The sequence below is a fragment of the Colletotrichum spaethianum genome, assembly GCF_022836535.1.
Source record: "Colletotrichum spaethianum MAFF 239500 DNA, contig39, whole genome shotgun sequence".
In the NCBI taxonomy this organism is placed as follows: Eukaryota; Fungi; Ascomycota; class Sordariomycetes; order Glomerellales; family Glomerellaceae; genus Colletotrichum; species Colletotrichum spaethianum.
In genome coordinates, this window is record NW_026054809.1 from 212,241 (window position 1) to 237,704 (window position 25,464).

A 25,464-nucleotide genomic window follows, 5' to 3' on the forward strand; every position below is an offset into this window, starting at 1 on the left:
GAGACAGCCTCATCCGCATCACGGTTCACGGCTTGGAGGCTCAGATACATCACTCCGCGCCCAAAGACCACCGAAAATTCAAATGAGAGCAATTCCCCTTAGTATTCGTAACTAAAAGACACCCTAGAATGCATTTTTCAAGTACTAAAACGCCGCGCCGAGAATGCCTCCCTGGTCCCCAATCTATTCCCCCGTATTGAACGACACGCGTAAGTCATGAGTTGTTTTTGTTGGTTCATTTCTGGATAGCCCAAATGTGAAAAAAATGATCTCTACCGTGAAGAACACACCCCACACCCCAAACCGAGTTTCCCAATTACGAAATCTCATGCCCGCCCGCGTTCTACTTTATAAAACCTGTTTTCGCTCGGTTAAGTAATCCATCTTTCAGAAGTACCGCAATAAAATAAAGGAATGCTAGTGCAAGAGGCAAAGCGCCGTCTTAGACGACGTGCTTGGCGCCGTTGGCCTGCTTGGCGGCCGCAAGCTGCTCCTTGATGACCTGGTCGAGGCATCCGGCACTGGCGGCGACGAGGCCGAGGTAGGGTCTCTGTTCTGGTGTCAGCTCACATACCATAGAGCGTGAGGGCATAGGGAACATACGCTAGGGTTGAGGACCTTGGACTGGTACTCGGCGTGGAACTGGGTGCCGACAAAGTACGGGTGGTCCTTAATCTCAAAGATCTCCATACGCTCGCCAGTCTCGTCCTTGCCGACAAAGTTGAGGCCAGCCTCGGTGAGCTTCTCGATGTAGGCCGGGTTGGCCTCGTAGCGGTGGCGGTGTCTCTCCTCCACGGACTCGGCCTCGCCGTACAGAGCGCGCAGCTTGGACCACTCGCTGCCGGGCTGGAACTCGGTCGGGCGCAGACCCAGGCGCATGGTGCCGCCGAGCTTGTCGCGGCTGATCTCGGGCATGTAGATGACGGCCTTGTGCTCCGCCGAGGCGTCGAATTCCTCTGACGTGGCGTTGGGGAAGTTGAGGAAGTCGCGGGCGTGCTGGATAATGGCGGTCTGAAAACCGAGGCAGACCTGTCGAATGTCAGGTGGGAGGCAGTGGAGGGGATGACGGGCTAACTTACACCGAGGAAGGGGGTGCCGTTCTCGCGCGCCCACTTGGAAACCTTCATCATACCCTCGGTACCTCTGTTACCGAAGCCACCAGGGACGATAATGCCGGAGGCAGTGCAGACATCGTGCCACGCCTTGTGGTACTGAGCCTGGTCTTGGGACTTGGCCTGGGGCTCAAGGTGCTCGGCATCCACCCAGCAGATGTTGAGCTTCTTGCGCAGGTACATGGCCGAGTGCTCCAAGGCCTTGACGGTGGACAGGTAGGCGTCCTGAGACTTGACGTACTTGCCGACGAGGGCAATGTTGATCTCGCCATCAGTCGGGCGGCTGACGACGGACGCCCACGTCTTCCAGAGCGCCTCGCCCTCGGCGATGCGAGATTGGGGAATGTGCAGAGCGTCGAGGTTGACAGCCTTGCGCAGCCAGGGAATGAGGTTCTGCTCCTCCAGGAGGAGGGGGACCTGGTAGATGGTGGGCATGTCGCGGACGACAAGAACCTGGGGCACATCGACCTGGCAGAGGAGGGCAATCTTCTTGACCGTGGCCTCCATGAGAGGCTGCTCGCAACGGCAAGCAATCTACATGTGTCAGCAAACGACGGATCAGTGGATGCCGCGGAGCCGTACCATATCAGGGACAAGACCGTAACTGCGGACCGTCTTCACGGCATGCTGTGTGGGCTTGGTCTTCTGCTCGCCGTGGATGGTGGGGACGTAGGAGACGTGGATCTGGATGAAGTTGCCGCTTCCTGCTCTGTGGCGCACTGCTCAGGAGTCAGTAACTGCTTCGTCAGGGGGTGAGTTGAGTGAGTATACATTGAGTCAATGCCTCGACGTAGGGCATCTAATACGAGTTAGCGGACGCAACACGAAAGGTGCTCGAGGCCGAGCTGGAATCCCGAGATACGCACGCTTTCAATATCACCAACTGTGCCTCTGTTGATTCATGTTAGCCCCTAGCCTAATCCGTCCGAACCCCATGGAATGCGCATAATGGAAGGTCGCCCTAAAGAGAGAGAGATTGCGGGACTCTAGGGGAGGCGGGAAACCAGGAAAACGTACCCAAGCTCGATAATGCAGACATCCGGCTCCTCGCCCGAGTCGTCTGTGGGGATCTTGGCCACGCGCTCAATCCAATCCTGGATGGCATCAGTGACGTGGGGGACGCTTGCATTCCGTCAGCACAACATTCGGGGACACAGGTCAGTCAATAGCCCATAACATACACCTGCACGGTCTTTCCGAGATAGTCGCCGCGGCGCTCCTTGTCGATGACATGTCTGTACACCTTGCCGGTGGTGATGTTGTGCTCGCCGGTCAAACGGATGGCGAGGTAGCGCTCGTAGTTGCCCAGGTCTGTGTACGAGCCTCGGTGTCAGAGACTTGCGATTGATTGGATGTAAAAATGGCGACAACTGCGATTCCCGCCAACCCAAATAGGGGCGGGAATATCTAGAGTCTGTTGCTTGACGGAGGTTCACCTACCAAGATCGACCTCCATGCCATCTTGCAACTGATGATGGTCAGCGTCTTCTGTTGAGTCATGGCTTCAAACAGAGTCCCGGATCCACCATCGTCTCAGTTCTTGCGGGATGAGAGATGAAGGGCACTTGCACCATTTTCCCGGGACAACATCGAAAAGTGAGGACAGCAGGTTACGAACCACAAAGCATTCGCCGTGCTCGGCGGGGGCCATGAGACCAGCATCGACCTATAATTCATCGTCAATCACAGGTACAGTGTGAGGGGTTCAACGGAGGATTTTCACTCACCGACAGGTACGGGTCGATCTTGATGCTAGTGACACGCAATCCCAGGGTCTTGAGAAGCTGTTCACAAGGGAAGAAAAGGCATCCGTCAGCATTGTCTGCTTCATGAAAGGCTGCATGTGATGTTCCGTCATCCACGGTACACCCCGCCAATTCCCAGAGGCTTGGGCTTCGGTAGATAAGGAAATTTTAACAGGGGTTCGGATACACACCAGACCCGTGGAAGAGGCGATGATGCCCTTGCCCACTCCAGAGATGACACCGCCTGAGACGAGAACGTAACGCATGATGGCTGGTTTATAACAAAAAAAGTCTGGGGAGTGGTCTTCGTATACGTTCAACGGAGGGGAGGTTGTCGGTGGCGTTCAACTCTTTTTGATAGAGGGGAGGGGAGGGAAGAAAGAGAGTCAAGAGTCAAAGGGCGGAACGCGACGCGGTCGGAGGTAAAGAAATTTTTGGTTATCGATAAACGCATGAACAGGCAGTGCTTCGGGGGGCCGACCCCGGTACCACCACCTTCCATGCCAAAGTGGCCCGTGGGCCGGTCGTGTAAAGTGGATTTGAGCCACACTCTGGATTTACGTCAAGCCACATTACTCACGTGCAATGGATTCTCACAGAGGTCACAGAATTCACCAAGCTTGATCCTACTAGCAAGTAAGCACGTAGGAACACACAGGTTTGCATTGGAAAGACGTGGAATTGTAGCATTACAGTTATGCTTGTAATTATTTATGCTCTATCGTTTGTTATAGAGAAAGCTATAATTCGTTACCGCAGAGTCCGTTGTTATGGGACTCATTTCATTTGAAACCAAGTAATTAGTTTACTTTTGAAACTTGACATCATATAGTCTTGCAATTTCACACACAGCAAACCTATATATGTGTACCATTACCACTACCCAAATGTGAAGCTGACCTCAGAAGAAAACGGCAAACCAACATAGAGTATGATTAAATGCCGAAGAGCTTGCGGAAGAGGACGAGCTGCTGTTATCACTAGCCTTAGAAGCAGTGACTGCTATTTGCCTTCTGAGACTTCAGCTAAGGCCAGAGAAGATACATGGTGGAAAGTGAAAGAAGCATAGCGAATGCAGCTGTGCCAATATTGGAGCTGGCCTCTATTGTATTGTTTAGAGAGTGACTCGTTTTAGAAGATGTTGCCGGTCGAGCTCGATGAGATGAAAAGGATGAAGGATGAACAATGGACCAGAGGTAATCATGTAATTTTCAACTTCATTGTACCGTGCTACGAAAGATCATAGTGTTCCTGCATCATGTGTTTTCCTGAAAACGCTGATTGATGTTGAGGAAGGTCGCACCATCACCAGTCGCCATCTAAGTTGAAGCCAAGCTTGCTCCACCATAGTAGCCGGCATGTCTTCAATCCGGCTGACTGACGATGATGGAAACACCGCCTTCAAAGGCTCTGTAATGCGCCATATAGCAGGCCATGTAAGCTATTCGAAAAGTTTGGATCTCGTAATTAGTTCCACGCAGTCTAAGCCATAACAAGCGCAAGCACGCGTTGCTGACGAGTCCAGGTAGGAGGCTTCCGGACTTTCCAGGACTCCAAATGACATGGAAGACTTCATGTCAAGAAGTGAATGTGTTTATTCATCTGCAGACAGATAGGCTAGCTGGCGTCGAGTTGCTGACAGGTTATAGGTCAAATCTATGACTGCCCATGTGGTATATGTACCAATAGAAGATGGCGAGTAGGAGGCATGGAATGTCTATAAAAATACCATCACTCAAACGTGAATATATGCGCTCTTCAGAGAAAGTCATTTGACAAAAACGAGGCTCATCTTGCGGTGCTAAGCTGACGATGAAAGGGTACCCGGCCCGAAGTTGCCGGCATATCACCACATGATGACTTGACATATGGGCCTGACAACCCTCTTCGAGATTGCTGTGTTGCAGTGAAAAAACCGCTATGCCATAGCTCCGAGTCGATGACAGCCTTAAGCCAATTCAATCCTCTATACTTGTCAACAGGTTGCAGAGGAACATTGTAATGGCAGACGGGGGTAAGCAACAAAACCAACAGCAAATGTCGGGCATCCAAGTAGACGGCGCCGTGGAAGGTCTGTGCCCCACAGAAGCAGTGGAGACGACGTTTGCGCTAGACAAGTTCCGCTCAAACCAGCCCATTGCAGATTGGTCACAGGGCGGTTGTACAGGGCTCGTAACGGGACAGTGACACAAGGGGGAGGATAAGAAGGGGGGAGGGCATGAGGACGAACAGGGATCGACGAGGAGGGCGCACGCTTGTCCAAGGCACGACTCAACGAACTTTGCTTGAAATGTTTATGTGATGCCATGCAATTCTTTGGCAGGTACGGAAGCAAACTCAAGTCCCTCTCGTTGCCATACAGGGCGCGCTTGGGCTTGTCATGAGACGGATATCTGCAATCTTGTGCCAACAATCTACCAAGGCGAGCTGGTGAATTTGCGTTGGTTCCTGGTCAGTGTAGCGGGCAGAAATCTCGTTCCGACATGCTATTCCCGGCTTGGCCGAAATATAGCTCAGCCCACGACCGATTCTTTGGTGTAATTAGCATACTGATGAATGCTCATACGATGGGGTTAGACTTGATACAGCGACAAATACTGCAAATGACGCCAGGTCGTTTCTGACCGCCGTCACGATTTTGCCGACGACGGGAATGGGCGTGAGCGCCAAAGACCAGATGGCGGCAAGTAGGAAAGGTTGTCATGTTCATGGGAGGGAGGTGGGCCGCGATGAGATCGAAGCCGGCTGGCGGGCGCGGAAGCTTTGGCGTCGCTGGCCAGAATCGGGCCTGGGGATGAATGGATGGCCAGCCCTACCTCGGACAGATCTGCATCCACCAGGAGAAGGTAATGACTGCCGCGGCTGGTTTCAGATGGTGCTCAGAACATCGAAGCACCTCCGGACGCAGCGGTGATGAGGAAGAATTCCCTAGATCGAACCCAGCGTTCGCACCGTCCATTCAACGCAGGCCGCGAGTGCATTTGCTTGCTGAGAGGGGTCGTCGAGATGACGAGACGTACACGACGGGGGTTTCCAGGCGGTCCGGCATCTTGGGTGCTTGGCCATGGCACCAACAAAGGTGGGGGGGAACTGGCATCCATCCAGGCATGTGCCCGAATCGGCTCAAGCGGTGAAGCCAATGCGAATCAAGGCGAAGCAAGACAGAAACTGGACTGCGTGAGAACAGGTCACTATCCTCTGGCGTTCTGGTAAAGGCATAGTTACGGTGGCTGTACAGGGTCGAGCAGAAGAAGCAGCACAATCCTCAGAGCCCTGTTCGCCTCGACTGAGGATTGCTGGTGTGAAGCGGGACAAAAAGCTGGTGAACAAAAAGCAGCTCATCCACGTCTCGTCTCTCGTCCCATCATCTCCCGGATGGGGCCGGTGCTGGACTTGGTAACATCCTTGGATGGGGACAACCTTCGCTCGCGCGTACCTTGGGGCACGGCAATGAAAACTTGAATGGGTAGCCGAAGAGCACAACGAGACAATGAGTACACGGCGTGGGAATCCAGGCAGATGAAGGTGCTGAAGCACATCCATTCCACCCACCCGGGAGAGTGAGACAAGAAAAGGTAAAACACAAGGAGACATGGAGGAGGATTCGAAGCCACCACCACCCTGGAGAGTGCGTGGCAGAGACAAGATGTGCCAGCCTAGGGCAGCCGGCTAGTTTGGCAATCGCAGCCAGTCAGCTAACACTCAGCCAGCGTGGCAAAGCCGTGCGCCGTGGACGGGGTTTAGATTGGACTGGGTTGAGTGGGAGTGGGTATTCTTCCGAGGGCGTGAGATTGAGGACGGCGAGGGGAAAAAAAGGCCGGAGAAGGCGACGAGATGAGATGAGGCAGGAATTCACATTTTGCTCGAGGGCATGTTTCTCGTAATAATGTAAAACGGGGAGAAAAGGGGGCACCCGTGGATACTGCTCCGAGTGAAGGGTGAACGGATGGAACGAAGGCCCCAAGTCTGATCTGTGAATGAGGAGCCCAAACACGTCCGTCCTTGAGGTAACGTGGGTTAGGAGAAATGGACGATGATGGGAAGAAAACGATGCCGTGTGTCAGGCGTCGAACGTCGAATGAAGCCGATGGCGGACATGGGGATCCCGAGGAGGTGAAAGAAAGGAGAGAAGCAGGACGGACAGAGGGCCATGGACGGGTGCGGTGCGTCTAGTCGTACGGACCAAATGAGGCGTCTATCAAGAACGGGCGAGGAGGTGACCGATTCCCACGCCTTTGATTTCCCCAAAAAAGGCTTTCTCTTTTGTCTGTTCCCTGGTGGGGACTTGCCGCCTTTTGAGCCCAAGTATGTAGGTACTGTACTGCCTTACATGCCTAGGTACACCATGGCATCGACACAGGAAGGAGGGCACCTTTTTGGAAATGCCACAATCCAACCTTTCCCCTCCCCCACGACCGTACCTACACACAGACATGCCCGCGACTTCCCAACTTCGAATTTGCACTCATCAGGCGTTCTAACGAAGCAAGCAGGCGCCAGGCAATGGTACCTACCACTCGCACGAGCAAAGGGAAGGGAAGGGGCAGAATGCGGATGGTGTGGGAAGGAATGGCCCGGCTCTTCTCTTCATCGGGGGGTACCTGCCGTTTTGCTGGCGCTGGGAAGGGAAGGGACGGGCGGGCGGCACACTGTGAGAGAGGTAGGAGCAGAGGCAGGAAGGCACTGTGAGGTGAGGTCGATCGAGCGAGTCACCGGCACCGAAGGTGTGGACTGTATGTACTGTAGACTGGAGCACACACTGAACGGAGGTACATCCGTCATGTACTTTATTCACATAAATCGCCCAACCTGCCCCCCGTTCCCTTTCCTCCTCTTCTCTCACATTTTCCCTCACCTCGTTCTCTTCTGCCTCCCCTCTTGCTGTTTAGCTGGTTTTGTTGTTCTGGTCTCTCTGCGAGTCTGCGTTGCTGCTCATTCGCGGCCCCTTTCGCCGTCAACTTCTGCATTCAATGACCTAGAAACGGTGGCCCCTCCCCAGGCTTCAGCACCGTTTTCCCACCGTTCGGGGGCCTTGTAAGTGCTACCAATTCGACTACAACGACAACCAGACGGCATACGCGCATTTTCAGAGAGGCCACCGTGGCGGGAAACCAGTTCTCGAGGAGTGAGGGAAATCTTACGACGTTTCCCCATCTCCCAGAAGCACGCCGACCGAGCAGGAGACGACTAGAGCAGAGAGGGCAGACATCCTTCCGCAGCAGAGGCTCGAAACAGTCATGGGCTGTCCGGAGCCACTCGACGGACGGGGTCGACCAGGGTCCTTGGCCGTTTTTGGCCCCGGATGAGCGAGAATCGCTAGCCCGCTAACAACCATTACTGGGCGAACCGTCTGGCTTTATGCTCCAGTCGGTGTCACTCTGCCCAGCGTAGGGAAACACAGACAACGAGGAGCCAGGGAGAAGGGGGGGGGGGATTGCGAAAGATGGGCCAAATCCAAAGCCCAATCGACCCGGAATTTCAAGCACCACCACGACACAACACCAAAGCACCATGCGAGCGCGGGCACGAGTGAAAGGCCATCCAGGACCAGCCATGCGGGCCGTGGCCATGACGGGGCCGGCACCGGGCCAGGCCAGACCACGCCAGACATGGGATCCCGCCAAAGAAATGACGAAACAAACCCTGAGTGCAGCCCGGACCCTACACCTAGGTACGCTTTACTACCTATACTATCAGGCTGCCTTACCGTGGCACCGTCTCAGTAAAATCTATCAGCTAATGCTGGTATTGCTTGCTCGTTTCCTCACTCAAGACCGCCGCTACGCAATTGTTTGACAATTCTTTGTCTCGCTTCTGCCGGCCGCTGAGAGAGGGGGGAGTTGAGACACACGCCGACGAAAGCCCACTGGCAATCGCTACAGTCAATGGTGACCAAGACGTGGCCTGGCCGGTCATCAATCATTGACGCCGGGGGTTGGGCGACTACGACGAGGAGGTGTATGGCCGGCCGCCTCGACCTGAGCCATGTCACTGGAAAGGATGCGCCTTTACCGCATTGGCTTCTTTCGGGCTTCATTGGCGGGGCATCCTGCAGCAATCAACCATGAACAACGAACGACAGCGGCAGCCTCCAGATGCACCATTTATTACTCGCACGACGACGGCCACATGCGCGGCAATTCACCTGCTCTTCCTACTCCCAAGCCATTTGCTCCAACGAACATGGATTCTACGCTCCTCTGGGCCACCACTCATTCGTCCCAAGACTCTGCACTCAGCAGCGCCTCCCCACTTACACCGGTGGCCATATGCTCCAACACACCCCTGCGGAATATGGCGATGGGGAGACTCACCACCACGCGTTGTGGACTGCGAAGCGCAGTCGGACTTTCTGCCAAATCTACTGAGCTGGATGCTAGGCCACGCTGGCCATTTTACTTCGGCGGTATCCAAATCATCACGCCGTCTCATCTTCCGTCGCTCGCCCTACCCGTCATGCCTGCCTCTTTCCACCCTGTTTCTTCGGAGCTGCACTGCTGTGCAACCAGCATCACTGGACGGGATAAGCCCCTCATGTTTTGCCTCGGCCGATTGTCAACTGCCATGTTTCTTGCCGGGCATTGGACATCTCTCTTTATCCTCTCTGTTCTGGCTGCGGGCTGCAGTCGTCAAGCACCGTAGCCTGGTGGTCGTCTACCCTCCCGTCCCTCGTCTTGAGCATTCATCATCCAAGTGGACGAGTTTATCGCATATCCCCAGCGGCGTTTTGTTGTTGAGCAAGCGCTCAGGCCTAGACGAACTCCGGACGAGACGCAGAGCCAACCTGATGGCTGTTTTTCGAGTGAGCACATGCCGCTATTTCATCACAACCTACGGCACTTTTCGAGGTGGAGAGTGGCTGTCATAATAGCAGCCAACTGAGCGAGTTTTTGCCTCAAGAAGTCTTGGGTGCTGCGCAAACTTACGCCACGAGTCAAGAGGAGGATATCGTTACCACGGTCTGTCACTTATGGCCTTGGAGAGTTGGGGTGGTATCCTAGCCTCTGGGGAGAAATACTTAGGCTCAGCCGGGGTCACAGGCATTCGCCAGAAAGCTTGCCGAGCAAGAACACAAGAAGAAAAGGCCATACAGCGACAGGGAGATCACGAACAATCCGACAGCGGACACGATAACCGAGACCTAGCGGTAGACGGAGACGAAGATAGTTATCAGCAAGGCAACGATCAGTGGGCAGCAAATCGGAGACTTGGTGCCACACGGAGCAGCATTTCTGGCGGAGACGAGGAAGGGGAGGAGTCACCGTTACGCCTGCGGTATGGAGTGGATGACAATCTGGTAGCGGATGAAACACTCTTGGGCGGTGCTACTAACACAAGCTGTCCACGCCTTATGATGGCACTAACGAAAACACCTGATTGGCTCATCGGTAGACTCCACGCTCTTCGCCTACACGAGGTCCATGTGGCGCTAGGCCGTAAATGGACTGGCTTCGCGTAGTTGAGCATTTTCTGGCGCTGGACGATGAAACCAGTGGAGCGCCAACATCAGCACTGCCCCTGGACTGACTCTACTGATTTGACAAGCTGGAACTGGGAGGACTTTCATTGACTGACAGACACCGGGACACGCAGCTGAGGTGTGGACAGGACACACTCACACTCACACTCACTCTCGCTCCCACTCTCGCATTCGCAGAAGACACTCACCAACCCACCGCCCTCCTCAAACCCGACGACTCCAGTTCCAAGCTACTGTGCAGCAAGCAGAGAGAGTGTATCGCGCATCCAGACAGATAGACATCCAGCCAGCCTGATTCCGATTCGGGTGCCTTGTCGTCAGTCGCTTCGAGTGGCATTCCTTAGGTAAGACCAGGCCGTTTTCATTCTCGTCAGCCTTTCGTTGCATTTGCCGCTGATCCCCCCCATCGCTTGCTCTGCCTTTGCTTCTCTCTGTTCCTGTCCTGTCCTGTCCTGTCCTACTCCGACCCGAACCTGTCCTGTCTCCCTCCGCCGCCGCCCCGAAAGTCGTACCCTTTTTTTTTCTCTACAATCCTCGCACCCCCATCCCGATCACCCCCGGGCCGCCGATAAAGTTGTAGGTCTTATTTTAATTGTCTCGTGACCGTTGTTTGATGCAACGATGCCGTCTTTTGATGGTTGATGGCCGTTGGCGTGCGTTGCTGTTGATGCTTTGTGGCCGCGCAAGTTCGCGATTTTCTGGCGCTGCAGGCTTCGCATCATCCACCTTTGCCTTTTTTTCTCTCACCTCTATTCCTTGTACTCCCCAATCCTGTATCAGACTAGGCAATCGAGGGAAATCTTAGCTTACAAGACGCGCTTCGATGGCCTGTCTATCTTGTCGGCTCTTGGTTTGTTCTTGCGTCGCGCTTCTCTTCCTTGAGGGACCCTGTCTCTCTTTTTCCCTTTATTCGCCTTGGGATTTTTTTTCTTGCCCAGTCCCCTTGCGCGCCGCCTTCCTCCGCCAGCCCGTCGTCGCCCCCCCAAAGGGCCCAGTCAAAGCCCGGTCCTCCTTGTCTCTCCCCGTCCATCTCTCTTGTTCTCGCTCGCTCTCTCTCTCTCTCTCTCCTCCAAGCCCGGCGCCAGTGCCCAGCCCAAACCCCCAGCGCACCTCGGCCAAAAGCGGCTGCTCCACTGCTGATTTCCCACACACCCGCTACTCGTCCGCTCGCTCGCTCCCCCCAGCACCAAGCACCACGCACCACGCACCACGTCCACCACACACACAACCGCGACGCGCGACGAGTCTGCATCGCGACAACCCACCGCCGTGTCACTTGCCATCCCATCCGTCTGCTGCTCCATCTCAATGGACTTTGGCTCATTTTACTGCAGTCGCTAATTTTCCCAGTAATCGCTCGATGGGTCGCTCGAGCCGACCACAACCATGAGCACCTGGATGAACGAGCCCGCGGTCCCCAACCACAATGGCAGCGCCTTCCCACACATGAACGATCCGAATGCCGCCGGAGCCATGATGGATCCCTCAGCCTTCATGGGCAACCCTGCCCATTTCAACCCTGCCCAGTTTGCCAATCCTCAACAGGCCCAGCAGGCCCAGCAACAGCAGGTTCAGCAACATCAGCAGCAGCAACAACAGCAGCAGCAGATGGCCGCCATGCAAAATGGCCAAATGCGCAACGCCTCACCCTCATCCTTCCAGAACCCCGCCTATCAAACAAACTCGGTCATTCCATCGAAGCGACCTCGCCCGCGCGAAGACAGCCTCGCCGGCTCACCACGGCAGAACCCCGGCATGTTGCCGACGTCGCGCTCCGAAACGCCCCAGACCTTCCCCGGCTATCAACCCGGCATGCCCCAACAGGCACAAGGCCAACCCTCGCCCTATCCCCATCTCCAACCCAACGGCTCTGCCAACGCGACACCATCGCCCATCATGGCAAACCAGCTGAGGCCCGGCAGTGTGCCTCAGCGAGTTGCGACCGCGTCACCACATCCCTTTTCACCTGGCGCGCAACAGTTCGCGCCCCAAGCGTCACCGAACCCGTCCGAACATAGCACTCCTCAACCGAATCACTACATGCAGCAAAACATGCAGAATATGCCGCAGGGCTACAATCCCAACTTCAATCCTTCGCCATCACCCGCGCGACCCTCTCCGAACCCGAACGCGATGGCGGCTTCCGGCATGATGCCCCAGCAGATGGGACAGATGCCTCAACATATGGGACAGATGCCGAACCAGATGTTGCCTCCCAACATGCAACCGCGAAACCCAATGGAGCAGCAACAGATGGCCGCTTACCAGGCGCGCTTGGCAAAGCAATTACAGCAAGGGACGATGCAGGGAATGCAGAACATGCAGAATATGCAGAACATGCAAAGCATGCAAAACATGCAGATGGCGGCTCAGATGCAGGCCCAGCAGAACATGGCTCAAGGCCGCGGTATGATACCGAAGCAGCCAATGCAGATGCCCAACGGCCAGATGCCCCCCGGGGCCATGCGACCGCAGCCGCAGCAACGGCCGATGCCCGGATCCAATCCTGAATCCTTCATGAAGTCCCTTAACAACTTCATGGCGGCCAAGGGCCAACAGCTCGACCCCAACCCGGCCATCGGCAACCGTCCCGTCAACCTCCTCACGCTGTTTCAATCTGTACAGACGAAGGGAGGCTACAAGCCTACAACTGCTAGCAATCAATGGCCTCATGTGTCCAACAGCATTGGCTTCCACCCTGGCCAGATTCCCCAGGCACCGCAGATGTTGAAGGAGATTTACGAAAGAAATCTTCTCCGGTTTGAGGAGGCTTGGGTAGCGCAGCAAAGCCGGCAGCGCATGATGCAACAACACAACCAGCCAGGCATGCCCGGCCAGCCTGGTCAACCTATGCCGCCCGGTGCCCAGCCTCAGTCGACTCCCACGAAGCAGATGTCACCGCAAGGTCAGATGCCGCCTCAGCAGCAAATGATGCCGCAGGGCCAACCGAACATACCCCCTCAAGTGCAGACTCCCGTCAAGCAAGGGTCTTTCAGCGGGCCACCTCCGTCCGTGAACGGTTTCCAAACTCCTCAAGGACCAGGACCGCATACCCCAGCACCTGCGCAGCAAGGTCACGCACGCAATAGCTTGTCCCGAAGCGTCGAGCCAACACCGGGCCATCCCCAAGGCTTCCCTTCAGCGTCGCCGGCATCCGTCAAGGGCGGAGGAATGCCCCCATTGCCGCGCCTCCCGGGATGGATCCCAATCCGATGGCAGCCTCGATCAAACCTCGCATGTTGCGATTGGCCCAGGAATCCGACGAATACACGCCGAGCGCCCGCCCTCTTGAGACGTACGGCGGAATCAACGTCAGGGCGTTCGACTTGAAGGGCCTGGAACTGCAAGGCCTGAAGCCTGATATCCCCCCTCCGTACGAGCTTGGGTATGTTGATCTGCATGCCCTCACGCGGAGCTTGGAGTCTGGCATTCATGGCGAAGTCCGGGTTGCCCTCGACACCCTTGCGACTGTCACAGCGACCCAGCACCAGGCACTGCACATTCACTTGAAGTACTGCGAAGAACTCATCGAAGCACTTCTCGAGTGCGCCGAAAAACAGCTGGATCTGCTTGTGGAAAACACAGAAGAAGCCTCAGCTGACATCCAGCTGACCCCTTACGAGGACGTTGCGCGCGCCTGTTGGACCGATAAGATGGGTGTCAAGGAGCTGCCCAAGTTTGGATCCCCCGAGTACGAGCTTGACAGAGCCGTCGAGCGGTTCTCCTGCGTCATCACCATCCTCCGCAACCTTTCGTTCCCAGAGGCCTCCAATGAGAACCATCTCGTGCTTGGCGATGAGCTGGTCATCAAGTTCCTGTGCGTTGTTATCAGGTACCTCGGAACCAGAAACATGCTCTTCCGGACGAACGCAAACACGCTTGAATTCATGAAGGATGCTATAATCCTCTTGTCTAACATCGCGGGTGCAGTTGAGATCCCCGGTCGCGAGCAGGCGTTGTGCCTCCTACACTTTTTGCTGGCATTCGCGCCGGCACCCGGGCCGACCTTTGTGGATGACAAGCTCTATTTCCCGCCGTATCAGCCTGGTGTTCACACATATACATTCCATGCCGTGGACGCTCTGGCCAGGTTTTTGGCTAGAGACGAGCCAAACAGGACACATTACAAGATGCTGTTTGCCATGGAAGCCAGCAGCACCCCGCAGTACGATTTGTTGACGCGGTCCTTTGCTCTCGCTACCACCGTCGTTCCCATCCAGTCACCGGAATCCGCTGTGGCCCATATCGAGACCCCCGAAAAGTTTTTCCGCCTCGTTGAGGATCGCAAGCCGTGGTTGATGCAGGGCCTCTTGGCTGCAGACATCCTTGCGTCGCTGGCTCCAGGGTATGAGACAGGCGTTGCAAGGTCATGGCTTTCCAGTGGCAACGGGTTTGCACAAGCCCTGTACCATTTCGTGCAGGTCTTGGGAGCCCAGTTCGAGCAGCCATGGCAGACACGAAGTGGCCAAGGCGATCCTGCGGGCCGGGACACGGGGCTTGTGTACATTGCGACCTCGGGTATCTCGACTCTGCGGCGACTAGCAGAGAAGGCCCGCGATCCCAACGATCCCAAGTCGTCCGTTCCCGCGGACTCGTTACCTTCTGAGGAAAGCCTGTTCAAGATGATGCTGATGCGATCCCCAGAATGGACGAAGGATGGCGTCATCAAGAACCTCGCAGCTTACGCATCGTTGGACTCTTAAGACTTTGCCGTTCACGATGTTTAGAAGTTTTGCATGGTATCGACAGACAGTCGACGCCCCCGGTTTTTTTTTTCTTTTCGCAGGATCGGTCGCTGATACCAGACGGAATCTTTCACCGGGGAGGTGTATCCAGGCGAGTTCTGTGCCTAAAATCTTCGGCGCTCACTCTCGAGTATGAAGCGGATATTGTACGAGTGCTGTAACCAAAAAGAGACGTTTGGCGAGTGGATGGGAGTTTACTGGGAGCATGGAGCGAGGCTGCTTGGTCAGGGAGCCATTCTTTCATAGGTGTATATATAATGCGGCAATGCAGAATACCTCCAAAGACTGTTTGGATACCAAAGATGTGTCGATTGCTGCGTCATGAAACTGAACCAACAAATTTCACCTTGAGACGTTGGGTCATTTGCATATAGACTTTTGGTAATTGAATGTCCGTTCTAGGACCTAATAGTACATTTGCCATAGAATCCGGCTTTGGTATTCTACGAAGTTTGAGTCATGCCCTTGGCTTGGAGCACCTGTCAAAATCTTTTTCCTGCCCCAATGGTATGTATGATACATTCGTTTCTTGATTATTCAGCCTCGCTCACCCCCGCCAAACTTTTTTGATATTTATGCCGTCGTGGCAGTTGTCGACGACTTTGCGGCGGCAGAGTTGCCTAGCGTGTTGTTCAGCCACTCCTTGACCTTATCGACATGGAAGCCCTGTGAAAAAGAGTGTTGTTAGCTGGGAGGTATCCCAACGGAAGGGCACGGCTGGGGAGCATCACGACACTGGGCCACGCCATGAGACGTCCCGGTAGGGAAACGAGAGAACACCGGACGCACCTTGACTTGAACGTGTCCCGTCACGGGGTTCAGCTTGACCTCCTCGCTGGGGAAACCGGCCTCGCGGGCAAGGTCCTGGGCGAAGGCCTTCTTGTTGCCCTCAATCTTTTTGACAATGGTGAACTTGGACGAGCCGGCGGCCTTTGTGCGCGCGTAGACGGGGTACTGGTTGCCGGCGGTCAGGCCGATGACGTACGGCCTTGGTGTCGTCGAGGTAGAGGAGGTGGCATCGGCGGCGGCGGCTGTGGAGGAGAAGCGTATTGAGGGGAGGAAGGCGGACGTTCTGGGGGTCATCAGGAGGGATGACATGCTCGGCCGGACGAGGGCGGCGGTGGAGGTGAGTGCCGAACGCATTTTGGAGGATAGAGTATGTCGGCGGCTCGAATTGGAGTTGTTCGGATACTTCTAGTAGCGCGAGGCTGCGGTCGGGACTGTGGACGGAGAGGGCCCTTCTACAAAGGTTTCTCGCTGGCTGAAGGGATTCGCGCCGGTTGAAGCTCGGGACGGTTTTCGCGTGCTCTTGGCCTGTGCGCTCGACGTTGGTCCTTCTCCACAATCTTTCTGGAGGTAGGGGCCTGTCTTACGTCAGCACAGACCGACCACCACAGGCCACGCAGTCACAGCAAGGCAAGGCCCGGGTGGGCAGCGACACAGCAGTGAATTAGGCGGAGCGGGAAAACCCCGGCACGAAACCCCCCACCAATTCTGCTGTTTGGCGAAAATGCCCAAAACTCTTTCTGCCCCTCAGCGTAAGAAAAGATTCGAGAGCCAAAGAGTCGATTCGCGCAGCACCCCGAACCGGACGGCCGACGACACACACACCCCCCCTCCCTCCAGGCGACGACTCCATACCTCGATTTCGACGATCGATTCCGATATCGAAAACAGCAACATCTGTCTACTTTCCCCGATTCCCTAAACACACACACACCAACCGCCCATCATGGAGGAAGTCTACGCCGCCCTCGGCGAGGAGAGCATCCTGCCCAAGCTCGCGTCGCAGCTGTCGCGCCACCTCGTCTTCCCCCTGATCGAGTTCGAGGCCGGCCGTGCCGAGGAGAAGGGTGACAACGAGAAGGCCCGCCAGATCCTGGCCGGCAAGATCAAGCTGCTCGAGGACACCAACATGGCCGACTACGTCGCCCAGCTGTACCAGGACCTCAACGGCGGCGGCGAGGCCCCCGCCGAGTACGCCAAGAAGCGCAACGAAGTCATCGCCCAGCTCGAGAAGTACGAGCAGGACACGGCCAAGATCTCTGAGCTGCTGACCCGCGAGGACGTCGTCGGCGCCCTGCGCAGCGACAAGGTTGCCAACTTGGAGTTTTTGAAGAAGGACCACGATGTACGTTTCCCCCTCCCGTCATTGGACGAGGGAAAGAAAAGATGGAGAAGCAAACGGAGGGGCTAACGTGACTTGACTTGATGCTAGGTCACCATCGAAATGGTCAACGCGCTCTACGAGTTCGGCCAGTTCCAGTTCCGCTGCGGCAACTACGGCGCCGCCGCCGAGCTGCTGTACCAGTTCCGTGTTCTGTCCACCGACAACGACCGCGTCGCCTCGGCGACCTGGGGCAAGCTCGCCTCCGAGATCCTCACCACCAACTGGGACTCAGCCGTCGAGGAGATCATGAAGGTCAAGGAGAGCATCGACAGCAAGCTCTTCAACAACCCGCGCGCCCAGCTCGACCACCGCACCATGCTCGTCCACTGGGCCTTGTTCCCCCTCTTCAACCACGAGGCCGCGCGCGAGCCCATCCTGGACCTCTTCTTCTCCGCCGCCTACATCAACACCATCCAGACCGCCTGCCCGTGGGTCCTGCGCTACCTCATCGCCGCCGTCATCACCGGCCGCTCCCGCTCGCGCAACTCGTCCCTGCACCAGAAGCAGATGAAGGACGTCATCCGCTACGTCCGCCAGGAGGCCTACGAGTACTCGGACCCCGTCACCGAGTTCGTCTCGGCCCTGTACGTCGCGCACGACTTCAACGCCGCCCGCGAGGCCCTCCGCAAGGCCGAGGAGGTCTGCCGCGCCGACTTCTTCCTCATGTCGTCGTCCGACGCCTTTGTCGACGCCGCCCGCCACCTCATCTGCGAGAGCTACTGCAAGATCTTTAGCCGCATGAACATCCGCGACCTGTCGGCCAAGCTCGGCCTCAACCCGGACGACGGCGAGAAGTGGATCGTCAACCTCATCCGCGAGACCCGCCTCGACGCCAAGATCGACTCCCAGGAGGGCACCGTCATCATGAACCACCCGCCCAACAACGTCTACCAGCAGGTCATTGAGAAGACCAAGGGCGGCTTCTTCCGCACCCAGGTGCTCACCGCCGCCGTTTCCAAATAGATTGTGGAGACGGGTGTTTTGGGGGATGGCAGCGGCAGCGTAATGGCATGACAACACACACATACACACACAAAATAACAAGCTCATGAGGAAGAACAAGACCGGGTTATTACACGCACACACTCACACACAAAAGGAGAATCGAAAATACTCGGGTTTCCCTTTTTTTATTACATGACAAAAACGATTAGAACCTACAACCCGTGTGACCCTCACCACCAGGGGGGTGCCGACCGAAACCGACCAGGCGTAAAAGTCCCGAGAGACGGGAGGATCGGTTCTTCCCCGGACGGGAGGGGTGGTTTTGGACCCACGTGGGAGAGATCAGACGTTGGTGGTGCGCGGCGGTGGGTAGTGTGGATTTCAAAAAAAGACTTTGGTCAAGAAGGGTTTTATTTTTTTGGTGACGCACGCACACGCACGCAAAGACAACGCAAGGTTTCCCCCCCCGAAGGCTTCTTTTTGCATTGGCACGGCGTTCAGGGCAAAACAGGGGATGGGGCGGTGGAGAGGATCTCGAGGGGGCTGGCTTGCGGGTAGATGCAGCAAGATAGAACGGAGAGGTGGGGGAGGAGAGTGAGAGACAGAGACTGAGAGATTCACCGCTTTTATTGAAATGTTACAAGTTTAAGAAGCATGTGGAGGCGTCTGCCGCTTTGTGTGAGTGAGGTTTTTCGTGTTGGGGATGATATGACGGGCTTGCTCGGGGGTACTCGAATGCTGGGCCTCTGGATGCTGTGTTTTCGAAGGGGAAGATGGAATGGATGTCGAAGAGGACCTGGCTCGCTTGGTCGAGGTATACCGTGATTGCGCGGGTTTAAAGGCGTACACAGCAGAACATACCAAATCGACTATTCGTAAAGAGACATGAGGTTCTCCATTCATCAAGCGTGTCTTCATAATGCTATGTCTATGACCTCTCCCCATTCTAGTTCTTTTCAGGAGCAACCCTTCGCTTCAGAATTGACAGTACACCCGAACACTCGCAGGCTTACAGACGGGCCTTACGGCCCGCCGTCACGCCCAGCCATGAATACTCGCCCCTTGAGCTCCTCAACGACACTGTCCCGCATCCACCATTCCTGGCTCTTCTCCCCCTCCTTGCCGTCGCCGGCATTCTTGGCCTTGGCCCACGAGCTACCCTCCAGCTGTGCGCGCCGATCCGTCCACTCGAACAGCATCTTGAGCCCGAGCAGCCGCTCCCTCGAGGACCCGTCCATGCTGCGCTCCAGCACGAGGCGGGCGTCGACTGCGGACCCGGAGCTCTCGCTGCCGGCGCCCTCGGATGACGTAGTCCGGTCGAGCACGGTGGCGCGTTCGGCGTACGTGAGGTCGCGGAGGGAGTCGAGACCAAATACCCACTCGAGGGGGTCGCGCCTGCCGTTGTCGGTGACGTCGGCGAGCGCGTCGCGACCGAGAGCGCGCAGCGTCGACGTGAATGGGGCCTCCTGCGCTGGACGCCGGCGCAGGTAGAGACTCTGGTTCTGCCGGAACGCGTCGACGAGCGAAGGGTTCTTCTCAAAATCGATCTCGAGGTCCCAGAACGCCGGGCCAGCGTTGGTGCGGATGCTGGCGATTTCGGTGAGGGGAGGCAGGAGACAGGGCGTCTGTCGGACGGTGGCAACCGTCTCTGCATCATCCTGCGCCTCTGTGCTCCTCCGGCGAATCTCAATCGTGGCCGATATGGGCTGGCCCGTGGCAACGTCCTTGGCGACAAGGCAGCGGGGATCCGTTGCCAGGACCCAAAAGTGACGGAAAGCCTGGAGGTGGGATCGGTTGTCCATGACTGACGTGGGGAACACGGGGTAAAATGCAATGAGCAGACTGGCGATGGCCATGTTGCTCGTGCCAAAAGTGGCCGTTCCACACCCCAGGAACAGCGATCCGATGGCCAGATGGGCAGCCAGGTGCGAGCCGTACGGAGTTTCGGGATCGTCTCGGCCGTGCAGCAGACGGAGACGACGAAGCACGACAAGATCGCCGGTTCCGGCCATAACGATGGCGGCAGAAAGCGCAAGAACGTCCTGGCACATGCGGGCGTTTGAACGAGCCAACTCCTCGTCATACATGGGATAGTCGTGAGGCGGCGGTCGCCGTGTGGCGGGTATCCGAGAGATGCGGATAAAGTGGTCCAGGTAGTGTATCAAAAGGTCTCGTACCCTCGTAGACGCGCTGCCCGCATAACGCAGTGCGATCGAGAAGCAGATTCCGGTGATGATGCTGAAGAATGGGAGGTCGGTGCTCTTCAGCTTGGATGTGTTGACAAGCTTGTGGCGGTTGCGGTAAGGCTTGGGCAGGCTCTCCAGGATCCATTCGAACGTCGGCTGGATCTTGTTCCACATAATTAAGTTCTTCGCGACAGTTCGCAAGAGCAGGATGTCAGGTCGGATGTAGTCGAACTGGACGATGGACTCCGGAACGTCAATCTTGCGGGCGACGATATGGTCCTCGGACTTCATGAACATCAGCGCCAGCGCCATAACTGCGCCGGCGGCTGCTCGGTCCAGCACATGGACCATCTCCACCTTCTTCGTAGCAGTGGCGATCGTGACAAGACTTTCGGTAAGCTTCATGTCGTGAAGTCCACGAAGGTCATTTCCTTTGCCAAGGTTTATGAGACCAAGCGAAAAACCAGCGGCCAGGCGGTAGCACTCGCTGCGGAGAGGTTCATCTTCATCTTCTTCGTCAACGTGCTCGATTTCTGACATCATAATCTCGCTCATGCGTCTGTGTTGGCTGTTAGAGTACAGCAAGCCGATGCCCATGATGCCAGTCGTCTGCGTCAAGGGAGATAGGTTCAGCTCTGCGGCCCCTCGAGGCAGCATGCGCGTAACGTGTACCGAGAGGAGACGGGTGATGAGAGAGTCCATGGTGCCCATGTAAGATGCGGCGAGGCCCAGCAAAAGACCAACAGAGGTCATGGTGTGTTTGGGGGTCAGGTATTTGAAGGCGACCCATTTGGCGATGCCCTTGAGGTGCCCATTCAGACCCAGGGCCAGCAGAAAGCCGGCATGGCGATTGCTCAGATCGTGGCCGGGCTTGTTGTATAGGATCCACGAGGTGTCGATGCCCTTCGCCTGCGGTGAAATAGCAAGTCCAGCAGCCACGCCCTGATGGAAAAAGCCCCAGCATACCTTCTCCTCGGTAAACAATGCCTTGTCAACTCCGACAGTGACGTTTGTTGGGCGAACGACGCAGTTGAGATTGAATCCGGCGACGTGGAATTTCTGCGTCAACAGTGGGTATCGTAGGCTGTAGTATAGAAGAGCACGCCCCGCAGGGATGGCCAGCGTGCCGGTAGCGATTCTGGACACGAGCTCCTTCTGCTTCTCGAGGTACTCGCTCTCTGACCATGCTGGGTCAGCTTCAAGGCGCACCACGCGGGCCCTGTGTGTTGATAAAAGATTTTGAGCTTCGTTGAGACGACGATCCTCTTTGAAAAGGGCCCGTATGACAGCCTGCCGCTCGGTGCCTTCACCCTCATCGTAGCCAACGTTGTTGTACTCATCAACGCTCTGGCAGATGGTACGGTAATCCCAGGATGCATTATGCGTGGGTGTCTGTTGTTGATTAGTTTCTGACATAAAGGATCTCTAAAAAGGACTTACAAGGATGTTGGCACCGCTCTTTTGCAGGTTTTTGGTCGGTGCCAAGATCATGCTGATGTCGCCACGGTTGACGAGCTCCAACAAGTCCTTTGGCCATGAAGCAGGCGGTCGGGCTTGACACCTCGATATGGAATCTTTCAGGGGAGCGAGCACGGCTTCAGGAAGTGTCTCCAGGACGCGGCTGTTGATGCCTGCCGAGTGCATGGCTTCAACCATGCTGGATGGGCTGCTATTCGGCGTGAGCTTTTCAAAGAGACGTTTGAACATTAGCGTCCTTGGGGTGATGGAGGTCCATCTCGAATCCTTGAGATGGTCTTGTTCAGCTTTTGTTGTTTGGGAATGGTAGAGGTTGGCAAGTGTTAGGAATGGGTGGTATTGGCCGGTGGCGAGACACGTCTGGATCCAGTGGAAGATGTCAAAATCGACGCCAGACGGTTGAGTGAGAGGTACTTCAAGGCGGAGCTCTGTTGAAGTTAGCATCACGAACTTCTGATTAGGGATTCTTTGCTCACCGGAGTCATAACGGGGGTCCAGCTCTTCCTGGATTCCCAACTCATATGTGGCCACGAAATCGTGCCACCCAAGCCAGCGGGCAATCTGGCAGATGACCACGCGCAAAGGGGCTGTTCCCGGGGAAGCGTATTCAGGAGTCATGATCTCCAGCTTTTGTTCCTCTAGCAGGAGATGAAGTGCGACGAATATGTTCCATGCAGCATTGCCGCGGTTTTCAGCGCTGCGCTGTTGCCCAGTCGGCAGATAGCCGTTGGCACCGACGGCCTTTTTGCCAAGCTGAGATGCTAGGTAGCCTTTGGCATATTGGATGTGGGTAGACATGAACTTGGAGTGCCTGGGATCCGAGTTGACAGTACCCTCAGAGTCGTCATTAGCGTCTTCGTCAAGGGTCCAATCCCAGGCCCTAGTTTGCTGCCAACTGGGGCAGCCTAATGCATTGGGAGTTTCGTACAGTTGCAGCGTATTCCAGTCCTCAAGGCTTTGGATTGAACCAAACGAGCCGGATTGAGGCCGTCTCTTGCCTCTGGTAGTCTTGGCCGGAGGGTCTTGCGCTAGATTTGTCTTTCCGAGAGCGAGGTATATGGATAAGAGCAGAATCACCACAGCAGACCATTCTGCATCCGCAACTTCAAACTCTTCGTTTTTCACCCACATCATGATGTGCCACCAGCCGGGAAATATCTTCTCCGCGTGCGATGCTGGAAGAATACTACGGCATGCGTCCAGCACCTTGCGTACCTGCGGGTTTCGAGGTTGGAGTTGGATTTGGATCTGGTGGTGTCTATCCTCGCCATCAACCATGTCGACGATTCCCCTAGCCTTGGAGTACTTGAGACCGCTGACGTTGCCATTAGCAACCTCGATGACTTCCGACTTGCGATGGCGAACGTCTCTGTCGATGACACGTCCGCGATAATGCAGGCTGCGAATATTCTCCAGTGACATTGGCGGGAGGTTGATGGGGGTAATCTGACTCCATGGCGCCTGTATGCTTAGCTCTCTGCGGCCTTCGTGCCCTTCGGACAGAATGAGAATGACCGATATGTCGCCGTCCGTCACCTTGCACGAATCTACAACATGGTGAGCCCGACGAAGTGCGCCGCAAGCTAGCCGGACAGGATCTTCAGACGACGTCGAGCTTTTGCCGGGCTTCGGGGGAACAAGAAAGCGTGGTCCTCGCTGGAGATCAATGGTCAGGAGCTGGAGTCTCTTATCAAGAGAGTCCTGGATCCCAATGAGTAGCTCGCCGCGCAGGGGGTCATCAAGGGCGAACTGGGGCGCGGTCAGGATGAAGACTTTGCAATGTTCGCGAGCAGGCTGCTTAGACAGCGAGTAGCGCACGTTGGAGTTGTCCAGGGAGATGGACTGAATCTTGGTGAACATCATTTCCTGAGAAAGGCCATCAAAGACGTGGTCGTCCAGGCCCATGTTGTGGAAGCCCTCGAAATCACCACCGGCTCGTAGTTCTTCCAGCACACCGTCAATGGGGGCCTCCAACAGGCTGCCGAGACTGGGATGGATGGTCTGGTTATGGTTGAAAGAACCATAGCCACCGCTAATTCTAGGTCCTTGGCTACCGTAGGACTCGATCCGTTTTGATCCGCCATGTGCTGGGGCAAGAGCTTGTTCCGAGAAGACAGAACGCTCCTGAGAGGCAGAGAGGTCGGCGCGGGCCAACATGGAACTCACTCGCCGAGATTGTCTCCTGTGAGCGCCCGACTCCTTATCCAAGTCGAAAGAGGATACGAGATCCAGCGGCTTGTCAACCTTGTCAAGTTTTTCGACTTTCTCGCTTTTCCTGGCTCTCTTCCCTGGTAGAGGAGCACCAAAGCTTTCGCGGAAGTTCGTCTGGACAGGGGTCGAGGCGCCGCTTGCGAAATGGGGTTGCATGGAACTACGACGACGCTCTGCTCTGCTCTTGTCCTTTTTAAGACGGCCGATGAAGGGGTCCTCGTTTTTGATGTACGTAACTCTCCACACAGCATAAGTACTGGCCTCCCGGTTTATGGTGACGGCTAGTATAAGTGGCTCGGAATTTTTGGTCTTGGGTGCACCGGGATGCTTGATCTCCTCGATGTGCAAGATTTCCTCCGCAGGGTCGAGGAAGTAGGGCGACTTTGGCGTGTTCTTCCTCCTCTTCTCTCGGGTAGTGCCATCGGGGCGAGTAACAACGAGCCCCAACTCTTGCAAGGGGTCTAACAGGGATACTAGGCGCGGCCAATGTGAGTCTGGATGGTCCAATGACGGCTCCCACATGTTTCCCAGCGTCGAGCCTAGTCCCAAAGGCAGGGATTTTGGCTTGTTCAGACCCTCGACAGAGAAGACAGTGTGCTGCGAGCTTCGAGGAGAGGTGACGGTGATCTGCGAGGAGACGAAGGAATTGGGCGGGACTTTCGGGAACTTGAGAGAGACAGGAGCGTTATTGTCGCCTCGCTGCTTGCGCTGGATTATGACTCCTTGAGGTGCTGCGCAGGCGGCCTCGACCTCGAAGGGCATGTGGACGACATGGCTCGTGCCGGAGAGGAAATAGACGTGGGCTTGGGTGCGCAAGAAGACGACTAATGCTCGAGACAACCGGCGAGACTCCTTTGGGGGTTCGGTCGAATTCTTCTTCGCATCGTTCTTCTTGTTGTGGTCGGACGTAGGGAAGGATGCGAGGAGGGCCTGGGTGACGGGCTCCTTTTCGAGGTCAAACTTGTACGACTTGCGAAACACACCTCCTCGGCTCCAGACGACGCAGTTTTTGGTGACCAGCAGCTCATCCTCGATTTCGCACGTATCGCCGTACTCGTTATGGTCGGGGTCGGTGGAGACCTCCCAAAAATATGTCGACGGCGGCGCATCTTCATGAGCCGTGTGCTGGAGGCCGCTAGGCTGGTGCAGCCCCAAAGACTTGACTGACGCCATTGCGATGCCCCATGTGTGGGAGGAGGAGAGAGCAATGTCTGTTCAGAGGGTCCTGAGGGGTGTGAGGCCTAGGAGGGTATGTTGGCCATGGCAGCCTCGGGCTGGGGTTGTTGTTTGTGTTGTGGGCGTGATGTCGGTGGTGGTAGTGATACTTCTTTTTTTTGGAGTCGCGTTCCCAGCAGCCAAAAACGCGAATGATGGAAAGCTCCCACCACCACAAC

The 25,464-nt window shown here is 56.0% G+C and overlaps 5 protein-coding genes across 5 annotated transcripts; 2 read left to right on the forward strand and 3 right to left on the reverse strand.

The window, feature by feature from the left end:
• Positions 1-442: 442 nt before the first annotated feature.
• On the reverse strand, positions 443-3,123 carry ColSpa_10815 (CTP synthase; the record flags this gene model as incomplete). Its single annotated transcript, XM_049277027.1, has 9 exons — positions 443-550; positions 604-1,029; positions 1,080-1,646; positions 1,695-1,821; positions 2,130-2,234; positions 2,294-2,423; positions 2,727-2,778; positions 2,840-2,896; positions 3,049-3,123. 9 exons carry the CDS (start codon positions 3,121-3,123, stop codon positions 443-445), a joined length of 1,647 nt encoding a protein of 548 aa, XP_049132984.1.
• An 8,969-nt stretch (positions 3,124-12,092) lies between these two features.
• ColSpa_10816 (SWIRM domain-containing protein YOR338W) lies at positions 12,093-15,040 on the forward strand (the record flags this gene model as incomplete). Its single annotated transcript, XM_049277028.1, has 2 exons — positions 12,093-13,349; positions 13,427-15,040. The coding sequence occupies 2 exons, from the start codon at positions 12,093-12,095 to the stop codon at positions 15,038-15,040; spliced, it is 2,871 nt and encodes a 956-aa protein (XP_049132985.1).
• A 615-nt stretch (positions 15,041-15,655) lies between these two features.
• On the reverse strand, positions 15,656-16,225 carry ColSpa_10817 (54S ribosomal protein img2, mitochondrial; the record flags this gene model as incomplete). Its single annotated transcript, XM_049277029.1, has 2 exons — positions 15,656-15,748; positions 15,872-16,225. 2 exons carry the CDS (start codon positions 16,223-16,225, stop codon positions 15,656-15,658), a joined length of 447 nt encoding a protein of 148 aa, XP_049132986.1.
• A 589-nt stretch (positions 16,226-16,814) lies between these two features.
• Positions 16,815-18,215, forward strand: ColSpa_10818 (eukaryotic translation initiation factor 3 subunit E; the record flags this gene model as incomplete). Its single annotated transcript, XM_049277030.1, has 2 exons — positions 16,815-17,213; positions 17,301-18,215. The coding sequence occupies 2 exons, from the start codon at positions 16,815-16,817 to the stop codon at positions 18,213-18,215; spliced, it is 1,314 nt and encodes a 437-aa protein (XP_049132987.1).
• Positions 18,216-19,219: 1,004 nt separating this feature from the next.
• Positions 19,220-25,243, reverse strand: ColSpa_10819 (negative regulator of mitosis; the record flags this gene model as incomplete). The annotated part of the gene is made up of 3 exons (XM_049277031.1): positions 19,220-21,775; positions 21,824-22,287; positions 22,336-25,243. The coding sequence occupies 3 exons, from the start codon at positions 25,241-25,243 to the stop codon at positions 19,220-19,222; spliced, it is 5,928 nt and encodes a 1,975-aa protein (XP_049132988.1).
• Positions 25,244-25,464: the final 221 nt, after the last annotated feature.